The sequence below is a fragment of the Bidens hawaiensis genome, unplaced genomic scaffold, assembly GCF_021521415.1.
Source record: "Bidens hawaiensis isolate Kalapana, Puna unplaced genomic scaffold, B.hawaiensis_p1.1 tig00013528_1, whole genome shotgun sequence".
In the NCBI taxonomy this organism is placed as follows: Eukaryota; Viridiplantae; Streptophyta; class Magnoliopsida; order Asterales; family Asteraceae; genus Bidens; species Bidens hawaiensis.
Window position 1 is genome coordinate 471,967 of NW_027492148.1, and position 14,413 is coordinate 486,379.

Below are 14,413 nucleotides of genomic sequence, written 5' to 3' on the forward strand. Positions count from 1 at the left end.
TTATTTAAATAGTTAATTAATGACACAATCCTATTTCAAAGCGTCCTTCAACACGCTACCGACCCATTCGATCTCTATCACACAACAACAATAATAATAACAATAATAATATTAATATAATAATAATAATATTCTCAGTTCTCAGGTTTATATTACCATCAAAATAAAAATAACTCCTTTATCAATTCCTATGGTTCATCATTATAATAATAATAATAATAATAATTGTTCTTGCAACAACAATCACTAAACCCTAATTACATACACACTTGATCCGACTAATAATATTAATTATCATCTTTCAATTGGATTTATGTCCTCCGTCAATCAATCACACTACAGACGATCCGGTGGTGGTCGATCCGGTAACTCTAGAAACTTTTCCGGCGGCGGTAGAGGCGCCGGCGCCGGCGGTGGTGGTGGTGGCAGTAACACCGGTCATCCATCCTCTGCGTATTATTCCGGTAAAAGGTGAATTGAGTTAAAGTTAGGGTTTTTACTCAATTTTACAAATTAGGGTTTGTTTGTTTTGATGTGTTTTTTATTTATTTATTTATGTAGTTATAAGAAAGTGGTTAACAATGCACAAGGAGCACATATTCAACCACCATTGAGAGGTAAGTTTGTGATTTTAAGCTACAATGTTTTACAGTGATTATATTTATAATTTATAAACATTGTTGATTAATTGTTGTAGGGACACCTGATGGTTCATCTACTGGTGCTGTTGTGAAGCCGACTGATGCGCCGGTTCAGAAAAGCACGCCGGGTCTGTCGAAGGCTCCTCAGAATAATGCGGTTCCGCTCGATTCAGGAACCGTCGGGCCTTCGACACCTGTTAAGGGTCCGGATGATGCTTCGAAGGCGTTTTCTCTTCAGTTTGGGTCGATTAGTCCCGGTGTTATCGGAATGCAGGTATTTTCTTATCTTTATGTGTAAAAAATGCTTCTTTGAGTTGTGTTAATGCAGATGTTAGAGGTGGAAGGATGTGCAGGGCGGGTGACAGGTCAGAATGGGTCGGGCTGACCCTTAAAACACTTTTTATCCATTCTAAACTTTTTTTTCTTTCATAAATAATTCATTTGTTGATTATGATTACAAAAGGCACACATAAGCACTTTTTATCCATTTTAAAGTTTTTTTTTCATAAATAACTCATTTGTTGATTAAGATCACAAAAACAGTGCCATTTATATGATGATTAAACATATAGTTTCATGCTTATAAGCATCGTGTTTATGTAGGTACCAGCTAGAACCAGCTCTGCTCCACCAAATTTGGACGAGCAGAAACGGGCTCAGGTATGTTTTTGTTATTTATCTCACACATGTTTTGTTAAAGATATACCAAATCTGGATAGAAGACACGTACCTTTGTGGTGTTGGTTATAGTATTTATTACGTCAAAGATTATGAAAATGCATATCTTTGCAATTGATATTGTTAGGGTTAGTGTTGAATTGAAATGTGTTTTAGTAATTTAGTTATTAACTTATCATGTTTGGCACTAGCTTTGAGAATGACTGTTATAATTGTGAAAACCCAAAAAAGAATGTCCCTTGAAAAGTTTTTATCATTTTGCAGGCTCGCCTTGATTCCTTAAAGGCTGCATCGATCCAAAATCAAGCTGTCCCAATACCAAACTTACCAAGGAAAGATCCTGGGCCTGTTGATCAGCCTAGTGAGACCCGTCCAGTCTCGAAAGAGAGAAAAGATGTGCATTCTTCACCTCCTGGGCCCGTTGCAGCCCATACTCAGAAACCTACCGGCCCACCTATGCCTTCTATCCATCCGGGGGTTTCTATGCAAATGCCATTTCACCAACCTCAAATTCATCTTCCGTTTGGCGGCTCAAATCCGCCACTGCAACACCAAAACATACCTAACACATCAATGCAAGTGCCTCTCCACATGCAACCACAAGTGCCACCCCAAGTATTTGTCCCGGGTATTCAACATCATCAGGGATTCAATTATCAAAGTCAAGGTTTGCCTTTCTTGTCTCAAATGGGTCCTCAGCTAGGACCACAATACCAGCAACATCCACCCATGAGTAATTTAAATTTTGGCGGTGCAAGAAGATCAGTAAAGATCACTCACCCAGACACTCATGAGGAGCTTCGTCTCGATAAGAATGGTGGGTCTTCAGGTCAAAGGTCAAACCCACCTCAGTCTCAGGCATTCCCTCCTGCTGCTCATCCCATGAACTATTATCCTAATTCTTACAACGCGGGCCCCCCTTTCCCCATGCCACCTGGTTCTAACTCGTTGGCTAATTCACAGACGGCTCCTGCTTCTCAGCCGCCAAGGTTTTATAGTCCGGTTAGCTTCTTTTTTCTATTTTAAATATTAGGTTTAGTAATGCTAAATGCGTGTTTGATGTGTTAATTGCTGTCAGCAGGCTTCTAAACCAGTGACGATAAAGCAGCCGGTGATCACTTCACATGCAGAAAAGGCTGGTGGCTCCATGAACAAAGTTGAGATTTCAAATAAAAGTCAAACAGAAGGTCAACCTAATAAAGATTTAGAGACGCTTGCTGTAAAGTCTGATAGTTTGACAAATAAGTCTTCTGCTGCTGTTGAGGCTGGAGTTGCACAAACAGCAACAGTTGATAAGTCTGGCCCCTCTAAAGAGGAGCAGGAGCAGCCTTCGAAAAAGGTATCTATTTTATTTTATGATCTTGTTTATTAGTACCTTTATTTGACAATCTGTATTCATAGATTTTGTACTGTTTGTTATTCATAGATTGATGTGATGGAAACCAGCAACAAAGTTGAAGGGCCTTCAAGTGTTGCTGACTTGTCTGCTTCCAAATGTGATAATGATGAAGAAAGTCTAAACTCTACCCAAGTTATATGCAACACACCTAAAGTTGATGTGGAAGTGCCAATAGCTAAAACTGAGGTGTCAAAAGAACAAGTTAAAGAGTCTGTTGAACAAAGTCAGGATGCCACTGTCCCTGATGTAAATGTTGCACCTCTAAAAGAACATGTAAATGAGATTGATGATAAGGCATTGGGATCAGATTCTGCTGCTGCAAATGTTGATGCTCTTAGTGCTGAAATCTCTTCTTTAAATTTGGGATCTTCTCATGGCGATAATAAAGAAGATGCAACCAGAAAGGTTGATGTTGACCAGGTCAATAGTAGAGAATCTGTTTCGGTGTCTGTTCCAGAGGCTTCATCTTTGACTTTAGAAGTAGAAGCTACAGACTTAGTTTCTCCTTCATCTTCGAGTAATATTGTCAAAGGAGTTACAGCAGCTAAAGGAAAGAAGAAACTAAAAGAAATTATGAAAAATGCTGATGCTCGGGGAAATACTTCTGATCTTTATAACGCTTATAAACGTCATGAAGAAAAGACGGAAACTTCTTCCGCTGCTGAAGTTGTTGAAAACCCAAACGCACCTGTTAGTCCTGCTTCTAAAAAAACCACCGTTTTATCTTCAGATGAGAGAAGTGGCGGGCCCACCAAATTTGAGCCAGAGGATTGGGAGGATGCTGCAGACATTTCTGCTCCCAAAATGGACACGGAATTGAAGTTGAAACATCACAGTGAGGTTGACAATGATGGAATGACTAAAAAGTATTCCAGAGACTTCCTACTGAAATTTGCTGATCACTTTACTGATCTTCCGGAAGGTTTTGAGATTGTACAAGATATAAGCGAAGTGTTGGTAGGTGTGAATATGCCTCGTGAACCGTACCCTAGCCCGGGTAGAGGTGGCGGGGACAGGTCAGTGGCGGGGTCACGGCTAGACCGTCGACCAAGTAACGTTGGCCTTGATGAGAGATGGAATAAAGTGTCAGGAGGACCCATGGGTCCAGTATGGGACCCGAGATCTGAAATGGGCTACCCAGCAAGAGGGAACCATGGTGTGTTGAGGACCCCACGTGGTCAGCCACCTGGTCAGTATGTTCAGTATGCTGGTGGAATTCTGTCTGGACTAATGCAGTCCCCTGTCCCACAGATGCAACGTAATAACTCTGATTCAGACAGATGGCAACGCGCTACTGGTTATCAAAAGGGCTTAATGCCATCTCCTCACGCCCCAATGATTCACAAAGCGGAAAAGAAGTATGAAATTGGTAAAGTAACAGATGAGGAACAGGCGAAACAAAGACGATTGAAAAGTATTTTAAACAAGTTGACCCCACAGAACTTTGACAAACTGTTTGATCAAGTCAAACAAGTCAATATTGACAATGCAGATACTCTGTCCGGTGTGATTGGTCAAATATTTGATAAGGCTTTAATGGAACCGACATTCGTTGAAATGTATGCCAATTTTTGTTCCTGTTTAGCTGTGGAATTACCTTGTTTTGGTGATGATCACGAGAAGATTACGTTCAAGAGATTATTATTGAATAAATGCCAAGAGGAATTTGAAAGAGGAGAGAGGGAAGAAGAAGAAGCAAATAGAACTGAAGAAGAAGGCGAGATTAAACAGACGGAAGAAGAACGAGAAGAAAAACGAGTCAAGGCAAGAAGACGTATGTTGGGTAATATTAGGCTTATTGGGGAGTTATACAAGAAAAGAATGTTGACAGAAAGAATCATGCATGAATGCATAAAGAAACTGTTAGGTTTTAATCAGAAGAACCCTATTCCTGACGAGGAAGATATTGAGGCGTTGTGTAAATTATTGAGTACAATCGGGGAAATGATTGATCATCCAAAAGCTAAAGAATTCATGGATATTTATTTTAATATGATGTTTCAGTTATCAAATAACATGGCACTTTCTTCTCGAGTTAGGTTCATGTTAAAGGACGCAATCGACCTTAGAAAGAACAAATGGCAGCAGAGAAGGAAAGTGGAAGGTCCAAAAAAGATCGAAGAGGTGCATCGGGATGCTATTCAGGAACGCCAGGCCCAATCTAGTAGAGTGGCCCGTGGACCTAATTCTAACCCCTCACTCAGGAGGGGTGGTCAGCCCATGGACTTTGGACCAAAAGGGTCAGCAGGTGTTTTATCTTCTAACCCTCAAATGGGTGGCGGTTATCGTGCATTACCCCAACAACAGGTTCGTGGTTATGGCGGTCAAGAGTCAAGATTTGACTCTTTTGAGAGTAGGACTTTGTCAGTTCCATTAAGACCCATGGGTGATGAGTCTATAACCCTCGGACCACAAGGTGGTCTAGCCAGGGGAATGTCTGTTCGGGGTCAAGCTGGTCCTAGTAACGGTTATGGTGTTCCATCACGTGATGATTTAGCTTCAAGATTCATGCCTGAAAGATTCTCACCTCACCCACCCAGTATACAAGAACACAACAGCCTGAACTATGGGAGCCATGACAGCCGGATTACAGGGCGTGGTGTGTTTGACCGAGCTCCACCACCTGAACGGGCCCGTGTGTCTACTCCCCCTCAAAGTGATTCTTCTGATAAGAGTCTGTCTGAAGATCGCTTACATGATAAGTCCATTCAGACCATTAAAGAATTTTACAGGTACCGTCTACTACTAATTTCTTTACATGTGTGTAAGAAAAAGATATATTAATTTAAATTATTTTCAGTGCGAGAGACGAAAAGGAGGTTGTTTTGTGCATGAAAGACTTGAATGCACCCAGGTTTTATCCGTCAATGATATCCATTTGGGTGACCGATTCATTTGAGAGGAAAGACACCGATCGGGATTTACTTGCCAAACTTCTCATTAATCTTACTAAATCTCATGAAGGAATCCTATCTCAAGACTCCCTTATTAGAGGGTAACTTATTTTTAATTTATTAATAAAAACTTTTAAATGGTTTGATGACTTAATATAACTAGTGATAACTTTTGTTACATTATTATCCAGGTTGGAATCTGTCCTATCAACATTGGAGGATGCAGTCAACGACGCACCAAAAGCAGCAGAGTTTCTCGGGCGTATGCTTGCAAGAATACTTTTAGAAAACGTGATTCCGTATAAAGAAGTTTGGCGGATAATATATGAAGGCGGTGACGAGCGAGGACGGCTCGTGAAGATAGGTCTTGCAGCCGAGGTTGTTGGAGTCATTCTCGAAACAATTAAATCAGAAAAAGGCGATCCCTTTCTAAACGAAACGCGTGCAGCTTCTAATCTTCGTGTAGAGGATTTCCGTTCATCCAAAGCATTGAGATTAGATAAGTTTATTTAGATCATAAAGTAAAGATGCTCATTTTCGTCTTTAGAAGGATAGATTGGGTTTGAATAGCAGCAGTTGGTATATATAATATGTCATCATCATTGGTATAAATTTATCAACTGTTAAAAAGATTAACTGTAATCCTTAAGAGGTTTTAATGAGCATCTTCATTTTACTTACTGATCTCATACAACTATTAAACACTCGTTTTCTTTTGTAAAATTGTAGTCAACTAATTCCCCTTGGTTAATTTAAATGTTAAAATACAATGGGCTTTCTTATTTAATAATTTATATGCCTTAGTATTCGAAATTCATGTGCGCCAACACGTTCTTGGTCGTGGCATCATCAATTCCTAAGAAATTTACTAGTAGTGCTCTGTCTTTTATAAAGTTATATATTCTTAATACAAGAATAGTTGACAAATGAAAAAGATGATTTTGGTAGCGTATTAATCTTGTTTATATTGTAAGTCATGTTATAATGTTTATTTTAGTTGACTTTTATTTTTGCTATATAATATTACAATAACGGTTGTTTATGTTGTACCCTTTTGGCTCTTGGCAGTCTAGTTGATAACATTCAATAAAATTAGCGTTAAGATAAATATAAAGAAAATTTCCAAAATGATCCAAAACAAGAGAGGGAGAGAAAAAAATGATTTTAAATGGGTCCAAGTTCCCAAACTAACCCATCAAATATGTACTGAGGAAACGCTTTGGTAAAATAAACGACGTGATTTTAAAACCAATTAAAAGGTGACATGTGTAAAGGATCTGACACACCAGACAAGATTTTTAAAAATCCCGTATGTTCTGACCATATTTTTAACTTAATTCACTTTTTATAAAACAGTTTATCAAGACGGTTTTTTTATGTTTGTTGTATGGTCGGTTCATATTTTATTATTTCTAAGTTCATCTTCTTCATCTTCATAAAAAAAAAGCTTCAATCTTTACCAAAAACCCACCATGAAAACATCTTAAAGAACCCACCTTTCACCAGCTTCTGCTCTAGCATCTCCGCCATTAACGACGGCGCCAGTAACGAACAAGACGACCGGCCCGGCTAAACCAGCGCCGGAGCCGCCACATGTGTATCAAATTTAGATACACTAGTAACATTAGCTTTGGTGGTGGATGCATTGACCTTTGACTGACTGTCAGCTGATTTGACCGGCGGTGGCGCCGGCGGCTTCTTTTTACTTGACTGGCGCCGGATGAAGACTTTACTTGATACCCATGTTTCCTTTGATACTTCCATTTATAACTTTGGCTCATACATCATTAATAATAAACATTTCGGCAACCCTTGATCACTCTCCTTTGACTCAGATCTCTCTGCTAAGCCTTGGACTTCTTGTTCTATGTTCTCTGTTTCATCAGTTTCTTGATCTTGATCCAATATTTCATTTTCATCAAATAATGGGTGAAAGGTGAGTTCTTTGGGGTGTTTCCATGGTGGGTTTTTGGTAAAGATTGAAGCTTTTTGATGAAGATGAAGATGAAGAAGATAAAGTTAGAAATAATAAAATATGAATCGACCAGTCAACAAACATAAAAAAACCGTCTGGACAGACTGTTTTTTAAAAAGTGATTTAATTAAAAAATATGGTCGGAACAGACGAGATTTTTAAAAATCCCGTCTGGTGTGTCAGATCTTTTACACATGTCACCTTTTGATTGGTTTTAAAATCCCGTCGTTTATTTTATCAAAGCGTCTCCTCAGTACATATTTGATGAGTTATTTTGGGAACTTGAACCTATTTAAGATCATTTTTTTTCTCTCTCTTGTTTTGGATCATTGTGAGAATTTTCTCTAAATATAGTATTACAAATTTACAATATCATGTGATAAAGTTATTGTTTTTTTGCCATTTGGCTCATTGTGGTAGTTTAAAATTTGAATTTGAAGTATTCCCCATATATTAAAGTAATATTATTCAAACAAAAAGGAAGCTAGGAAGCTTCATATTAATTACATAAAATCGTTGTACTTTTAATTATTAAGTATGCTACAACTACTTTTTATTTTTTTTAAAAGCAACTACATTTAAAGTTCCAATATTGTTCTTTGAGCAAATTATTGATGAATTTGATTATTCTTTTTATTGTTTAGTTTATTTTTTACTTATATTCGCTATTCTTTACTAAATCGTAAGAATAAATTAGCAAACCCTAGAAATAATAAATAAGAAACTAAAAAAATTATCATAATAAAAAAACGTTGACATGACTCAATCGTGTGCCACGTGGACCAATTAAAAGATTGCGTCACCAACCATTAATATTTATCTATAGTAAAATACATTATAACATAATATAACGTAAAATCAGAACTCTTGTTCCTTTGCGTTTTGCCATTAACCTTACATATATATTTACCTATTTGTCCCTTAAGTTTGGTATACAAAAACCATTTTAAAAACTTCTGGTTTTCATATTTTGGTCACAAAACTTTCATCTTTTATCATAATTTTGATTTGACAGTATCATAACAAATTAAACCGATATCGACCAGATTCCTATCACGTCTCAGTCGCAACACACCAATTTAAAACAACCATCCCTTTAAAAAATCAAATTCGAGCCGCCACAATCCCACAATATCTCCACAACTTGTTCGATAAAAATTAAAATCTTTACTTTCACCATGTAAATCAATTATTTTACTTATATTCAAAAGAAAAACACAAAACATACACGTACGTATATGATAATATAATAAATACTTATAAAAAACCCTCAACCGTCCTCAGCTGTACCAACTACCAAGTAACCAAAATACCAATCAGAGTTCATGACGTCATCATCCGCGTCAACGCGTTTGTGACATATATAATAATATATACATATAAATACATACATAGTCTAATTGCCCCCAAAATCAAAATCTGAATACTCAACGACTATGTTAGTCGACTGCTCTAATTGCCGTACACCGTTGGTTCTGCCACCTGGAGACATCAGATCAATCAGATGCTCTGTATGCCAAGCCATTATTCCAATAGCTTCTGCTTCTAATGATGATCATCAATTACGTTCTGGTCCACAGTCTTACCCGACTGGTTATACGGTGGTTAACCCTGTTCCACCCACGCTCATGCCTTCATCATCACCGGCTAATGGTTATAATGGGCAATCACCGACCGGTGCAGGTTATGGAAGGAAGAAGGCTGTGATTGTTGGTGTGTCGTATAAGAATACGAATCATGAGCTTAGAGGGTGTATTAATGACGCTAACTATATGAAGCATCTGCTACTTACTAAGTTTCAGTTTCACGAGTCTATGATTGTTATGCTTACCGGTAAGTATATAAGTTTACTTGTTACACATGTTAATCATCGTTGACTTTATAATTTTTTTTTTTTTTTTAACGTAAAACAATCAGAGAATTGTCCAGATACTTCGTACAGGGTGACCCAGTAGTAAACCACCACCGTCAACTAACCCAACCCACCGTCAACTGACCCAATCCAGTTGTACAATGTTTTTATTTTTGTCATTTTGGAAAAAATAAATAGTTTCCTTCTTAGTCATGGTGCGTAAAACATCGCATTCTGTTGTGTCATTCACTCCTACGCTATTTTAGAAAAGAATTCAAAAATAAAAATAAAAAATCTTTTAATGTTTCATCTTCCACTCATTTGCTAGCATTTTCTCCAGTGTCATAAGGACACGTGTCAGTATCTGGTTTAGTGGTAATTCAACAAATTATAAATTATGAGGCTATTTTAATGAGTTTTTTTAACCATGGTTATTATGGTATTTTTTTTTAAAAAAAAGGTGTGCTTTATTATACTGGTATTTACCTATTGTGCCCCTCGCACGCGTCACATTGTTTCTCTAATCTTTACTCAACAAATAGAGGGTATTTGATTGTTCGACATTTCAAATCGGTTTTTGGATTAGTTTATTTGAAATAATGGGAACCAACACGCTATGTGATGGGATTTATAATCGAGTATGGGAATTGAAATTAACAAAACTTGTCTAGTACATGATACTCATACTTATTTATAAACATCTATATAAAATGCAACCGTAACACAATGTCGCAATGTACTATATTTTGCGACTTGGTCGGGTCAACTTGGATTTGCAAGTTGAGCCGGGTCTAACTTGAAAGGGGGGGGGGGGGGAGACAAGTATTTCAGAACGATATGAGATTAACCCAAGTTTTAAATTCGGTCCTTTGCTACAAATTTTTAACTTATCTTTTTTTATTAAAAACGACTAACTCACACATCCTAAAAATTCATATTTCAAATGACTAGTAATAAAATTAATTGATGACAATAGTAACAAAAAGACATATATAATTGCAGAGGAAGAAACTGATCCTAGCCGGATCCCAACGGGTCGTAACATGAGGGCTGCACTATATTGGCTAATCAACGGCTGCCAACCAGGCGACTCACTTCTTTTTCACTTTTCCGGCCACGGTTCACGACAAAGGAACCACAATGGAGACGAAATGGATGGTTTCGATGAAACTTTATGCCCCTTGGATTTTGAAACCGATGGTATGATCATTGACGATGAAATCAACGCTACAATAGTCAGACCTCTTCCTTATGGGGTTAGACTTCATGCAATCATTGATTCTTGCCATAGTGGAACTGTGCTAGATCTCCCATTCCTTTGTAGAATGAATAGGTTAGTTCATATTACCGAAGTTGTAACTAAATGTTACGTACTCTACGTTATGCCAATAATTCTAAACTACTTTTTGTCCAGATGGGATGGTCCCACATTTATAACTAACATGTTTTTATTAACATTTATCTTTAAGTTACTAATAACGGTTTTTACAACGTGGTAGTACCGGGCATTATGAATGGGAAGATCATCGACCTAAATCCGGTATATGGAAGGGTACCAATGGAGGAGAAGTTATTTCGATTAGTGGATGTGATGACGATCAAACATCTGCAGATACTTCGGTCAGTCAGATTTTTTTATTTTACTTTTTTATTTTAGAAAACATGATCTTTTAGATGAAAACATACACTAAAGAAATATCAAGGACGAAAAGTGTAATTTCTTTGGTTTACTGAAAAATGCTACAAACGTAAAGGACGAAAAGTGTAATTTCTTAAGTTTAAGGACGATTACCAAAAATGCTACAAGAAAAGTGTAATTTCTTTAGTTAAGGATGATTGGTGAGAAACGTGACACACTTAAATGACGAAAAGTGTAATTTACATTAAAATATTTTAAGGCTTTTTTACAAGGAATCATAATTTTTTATTTATTTATTTATTTATTTATTTATATGGAAAACATGAATTTTTATATTAGAATAATTTATATGCAAGACTCTTTTTTGAAGAAGTTATGGTTCCGTTACTTGTTTTGACCGGTCTGACCTATATAACATAATTCAAGTCAACATCTTAAACGAGTTAAAAATTGAAAATGCTACCTCTAATGGAAGTTTTAAATTTTGATATATAGGCTTTATCAAAAATTACATCAACGGGAGCAATGACATATTGTTTTATACAAGCTATAGAACATGGAAACGCGTCTACATATGGAAGCTTGTTAAGTTCAATGCGTAACGCTATACGCAATGCGCCAAGAGGCTTTAGTAGCGGTGGTGGATGGAATGGTAATCGTGGATTCACTCAGGTGTTAATGTGTTAACGGATTTTTACATGATATATAATGATATTCTAGCAACATCATTGCCTCTAGGTAAGTTGTTCAACTTTGTAATAATTGCATCTGATTTTTGTTGACAGGAACCACAACTGACATCATGTGAGCCTTTCGACATGTTTTCAAAGCCGTTTTCCTTGTGACCGGACATATATTCTAGTTGTGTACAGACCAGTTGATAGGATTTCGTTGTGTTTACAAAGCGAGTTTCCTTGTGACCCGACACCTATACTAGTTGTGTACAGACGTAACATACTAGTTCTAGGATTTCCCGCTCTTCTCAAAGTTAGCGGTTGATTGCTTGTTGAATTAGGCTTTGAACATATTAGGATGATGTGTATTTGACTGTATATATAGATGGTGTATTTGACTGTATAGCAAGATCCAAGCCATCAGTTGAATTGTTTGTTGTTTATTAAATTATTATGAAATAAAATGTTCTTTTTTCCTTTTTTGAAATATATATGTGATATATCGTAGTTGGGTAATTTCCATGGGCTGGTATGTCCCGCCTTTATGCGTTAAACAATCTCATGGATGTTTTAGACTTTGATTAATTGATCCTAACAATACAAGTTAAATGGGGGGAGTACGTACTTATATAAACTTACCTGAATCCAAGATTCTTAAAATGTAGCTAAATTATCTTTAGGGAATTTGTACACTGTCTTGTAAACGTTCAATGTTAACCAGGATCGACGCTGACGTTTTACTAGTCACTGTATGCATGATATTGCACTTGTATACTGATGTGTGATGCGCGTGCAGTTAAATATGAAAGGTTGGAATGATTTGCTTTTGCACAAGATCGTGTTTTAAATTTATAAAAGTGATTTCTACAAAGACTAAACACACACAAAATAGGCAAGTGTACCTATCGTATATGTAGAATAGTATTGGTAAGAACCAAGTATCGATCCGTGGACACAAATGTTTCTAATAATAAATCGTTGTTTTACTTTAATCGGAGGTTTTAATCATTTTGGGGTTAATTTTTTGAACTTTTTATAAAATATAAATACATATATATATAATATATAGGTGACCAAGATGAGAGATTCTAACGAGTTGTTCAATTATGCGAAGGTTACCATCTAAGATCAAGAATTCACTCCATTTTAGCATTAATAATTAATATTTAAACATGTGGTAAACTTGCCGTAGCAATATATGATAGATAGCTCCTTAAACCTTAAGTGAGCATCTTTGTCACTAAGGAGATAACATGCGCATTTTAAAGTCCACCCTTTCCTAATGTCATGCCATCTCAATGATGTCAATTTAAGTTGGCAAGTAGTTTCGTAAAGTAGAAAGATTAGGATTGACTTCGATTTCTCAAATACCAATTCTAACAACTTCGGGTGGTTGTAGTTAACTCACACAACCTCCCCTTGGTTGATTTATGTAGGTTATAATTACACATTCCATTAACACATGATTTCTTTAACTAGCATGATATCCTAAGCAAAGCTATTTTGGGATTACCAAGACTTAGAGAAATACATCATAACTTATATCTCATCATTTCTAAGTACAATATAAGGATCCATGTTTCGATAATGTATCAAAGTATTTCTATCTTTCAAGAAGATGAATCGATCATGAACGGTTGCCAATAGAATTGACAACCACCAACTTTGAATTAGTGATTTAAGATGGTGAAACATTTATCATCAAAAGATAATTGTAATATAACCATGTACTTTACTAGACTACACCACATGTTTTGTATAATTATCAAGTAAAACAAAGCTTCTTCATAGATTTTAGATGGTAAATGGAGTTTAGCTCATAATGAGCATGATGATAAACATTAAGATGTATGATGATAACAAATACATGATTAAACTTGGAATGATCTAACCAAATGTAGATGAATCTTCATTCTTAATGATGGTGATGGTGGATGATGATGATGGTTGATGGTGATGACCTCCAAGCCTTCAAACTCTTCACTAAATCTTCTATGTGAGTGTTAGTGTGTGTTTTTATAAGAGAAAACCGGATAGAATTCTTTTCAAGGCACACTCTTCAAATGGCACAAGAGCCTCTATTTATAGGCTGTCTAGAGATAGAAGCACGACCCCGTGCTTTATTAAGCACGGCCTCGTGTCTACATGTCCCAGTTGCATGTTGTCAGATCGTACATGATGACTCACCACGACCCCGTGCTTCCTGAGGCACGCCCCCGTGCTTTTTAGTGACATGTGCTAATTCTTTTTGTCGTTTATGAAAGGTGACCACGGCCTCGTGCTTAGGTAGGCACGCCCCCGTGTTTTATTATGACATGTGCCAAATTCGTTTTGTTTTTTTCTCGAAGGTGACCACGGCCCCGTGTCCATGAAGCACGGCCCCGTGTCTAGTTGTCCGTTATTTTGTCTTTTCTTGTTGATTTTTGTCTTTTCTGAAAGGTAAGCACGACCCCGTGCTTTCAGAAGCACGGCCCCGTGCTTCCAAAAGCACAGCCCCGTGTTTCCAGAAGCACATCCCCATGCTTTCAGAAGCACAGCCCCATGCTTTCAGAAGCACATGTAACATCCCGAAATTTCAAGATAATATTAATTATATTACTTAATAATAGAGGGAAAGTTTACTCGGGTTATCAGGAAATAAATAAAAGAGTAGGAGTTGGT

At 36.9% G+C, this 14,413-nt stretch overlaps 2 protein-coding genes across 2 annotated transcripts; both read left to right on the plus strand.

Annotated features, from left to right (window-relative positions):
• The first annotated feature begins 300 nt into the window (after positions 1–300).
• Positions 301–6,292, plus strand: LOC143544340 (eukaryotic translation initiation factor 4G-like). The gene is made up of 9 exons (XM_077036463.1): positions 301–471; positions 562–617; positions 698–915; positions 1,245–1,301; positions 1,584–2,321; positions 2,401–2,658; positions 2,746–5,450; positions 5,519–5,713; positions 5,804–6,292. The coding sequence occupies exons 1-9, from the start codon at positions 314–316 to the stop codon at positions 6,123–6,125; spliced, it is 4,707 nt and encodes a 1,568-aa protein (XP_076892578.1). The 5' UTR covers positions 301–313; the 3' UTR covers positions 6,126–6,292.
• A 2,725-nt stretch (positions 6,293–9,017) lies between these two features.
• On the plus strand, positions 9,018–12,164 carry LOC143544329 (metacaspase-1-like). The gene is made up of 5 exons (XM_077036448.1): positions 9,018–9,420; positions 10,442–10,772; positions 10,939–11,059; positions 11,574–11,750; positions 11,864–12,164. The coding sequence occupies exons 1-5, from the start codon at positions 9,024–9,026 to the stop codon at positions 11,921–11,923; spliced, it is 1,086 nt and encodes a 361-aa protein (XP_076892563.1). The 5' UTR covers positions 9,018–9,023; the 3' UTR covers positions 11,924–12,164.
• The last annotated feature ends 2,249 nt before the right edge of the window (positions 12,165–14,413 follow it).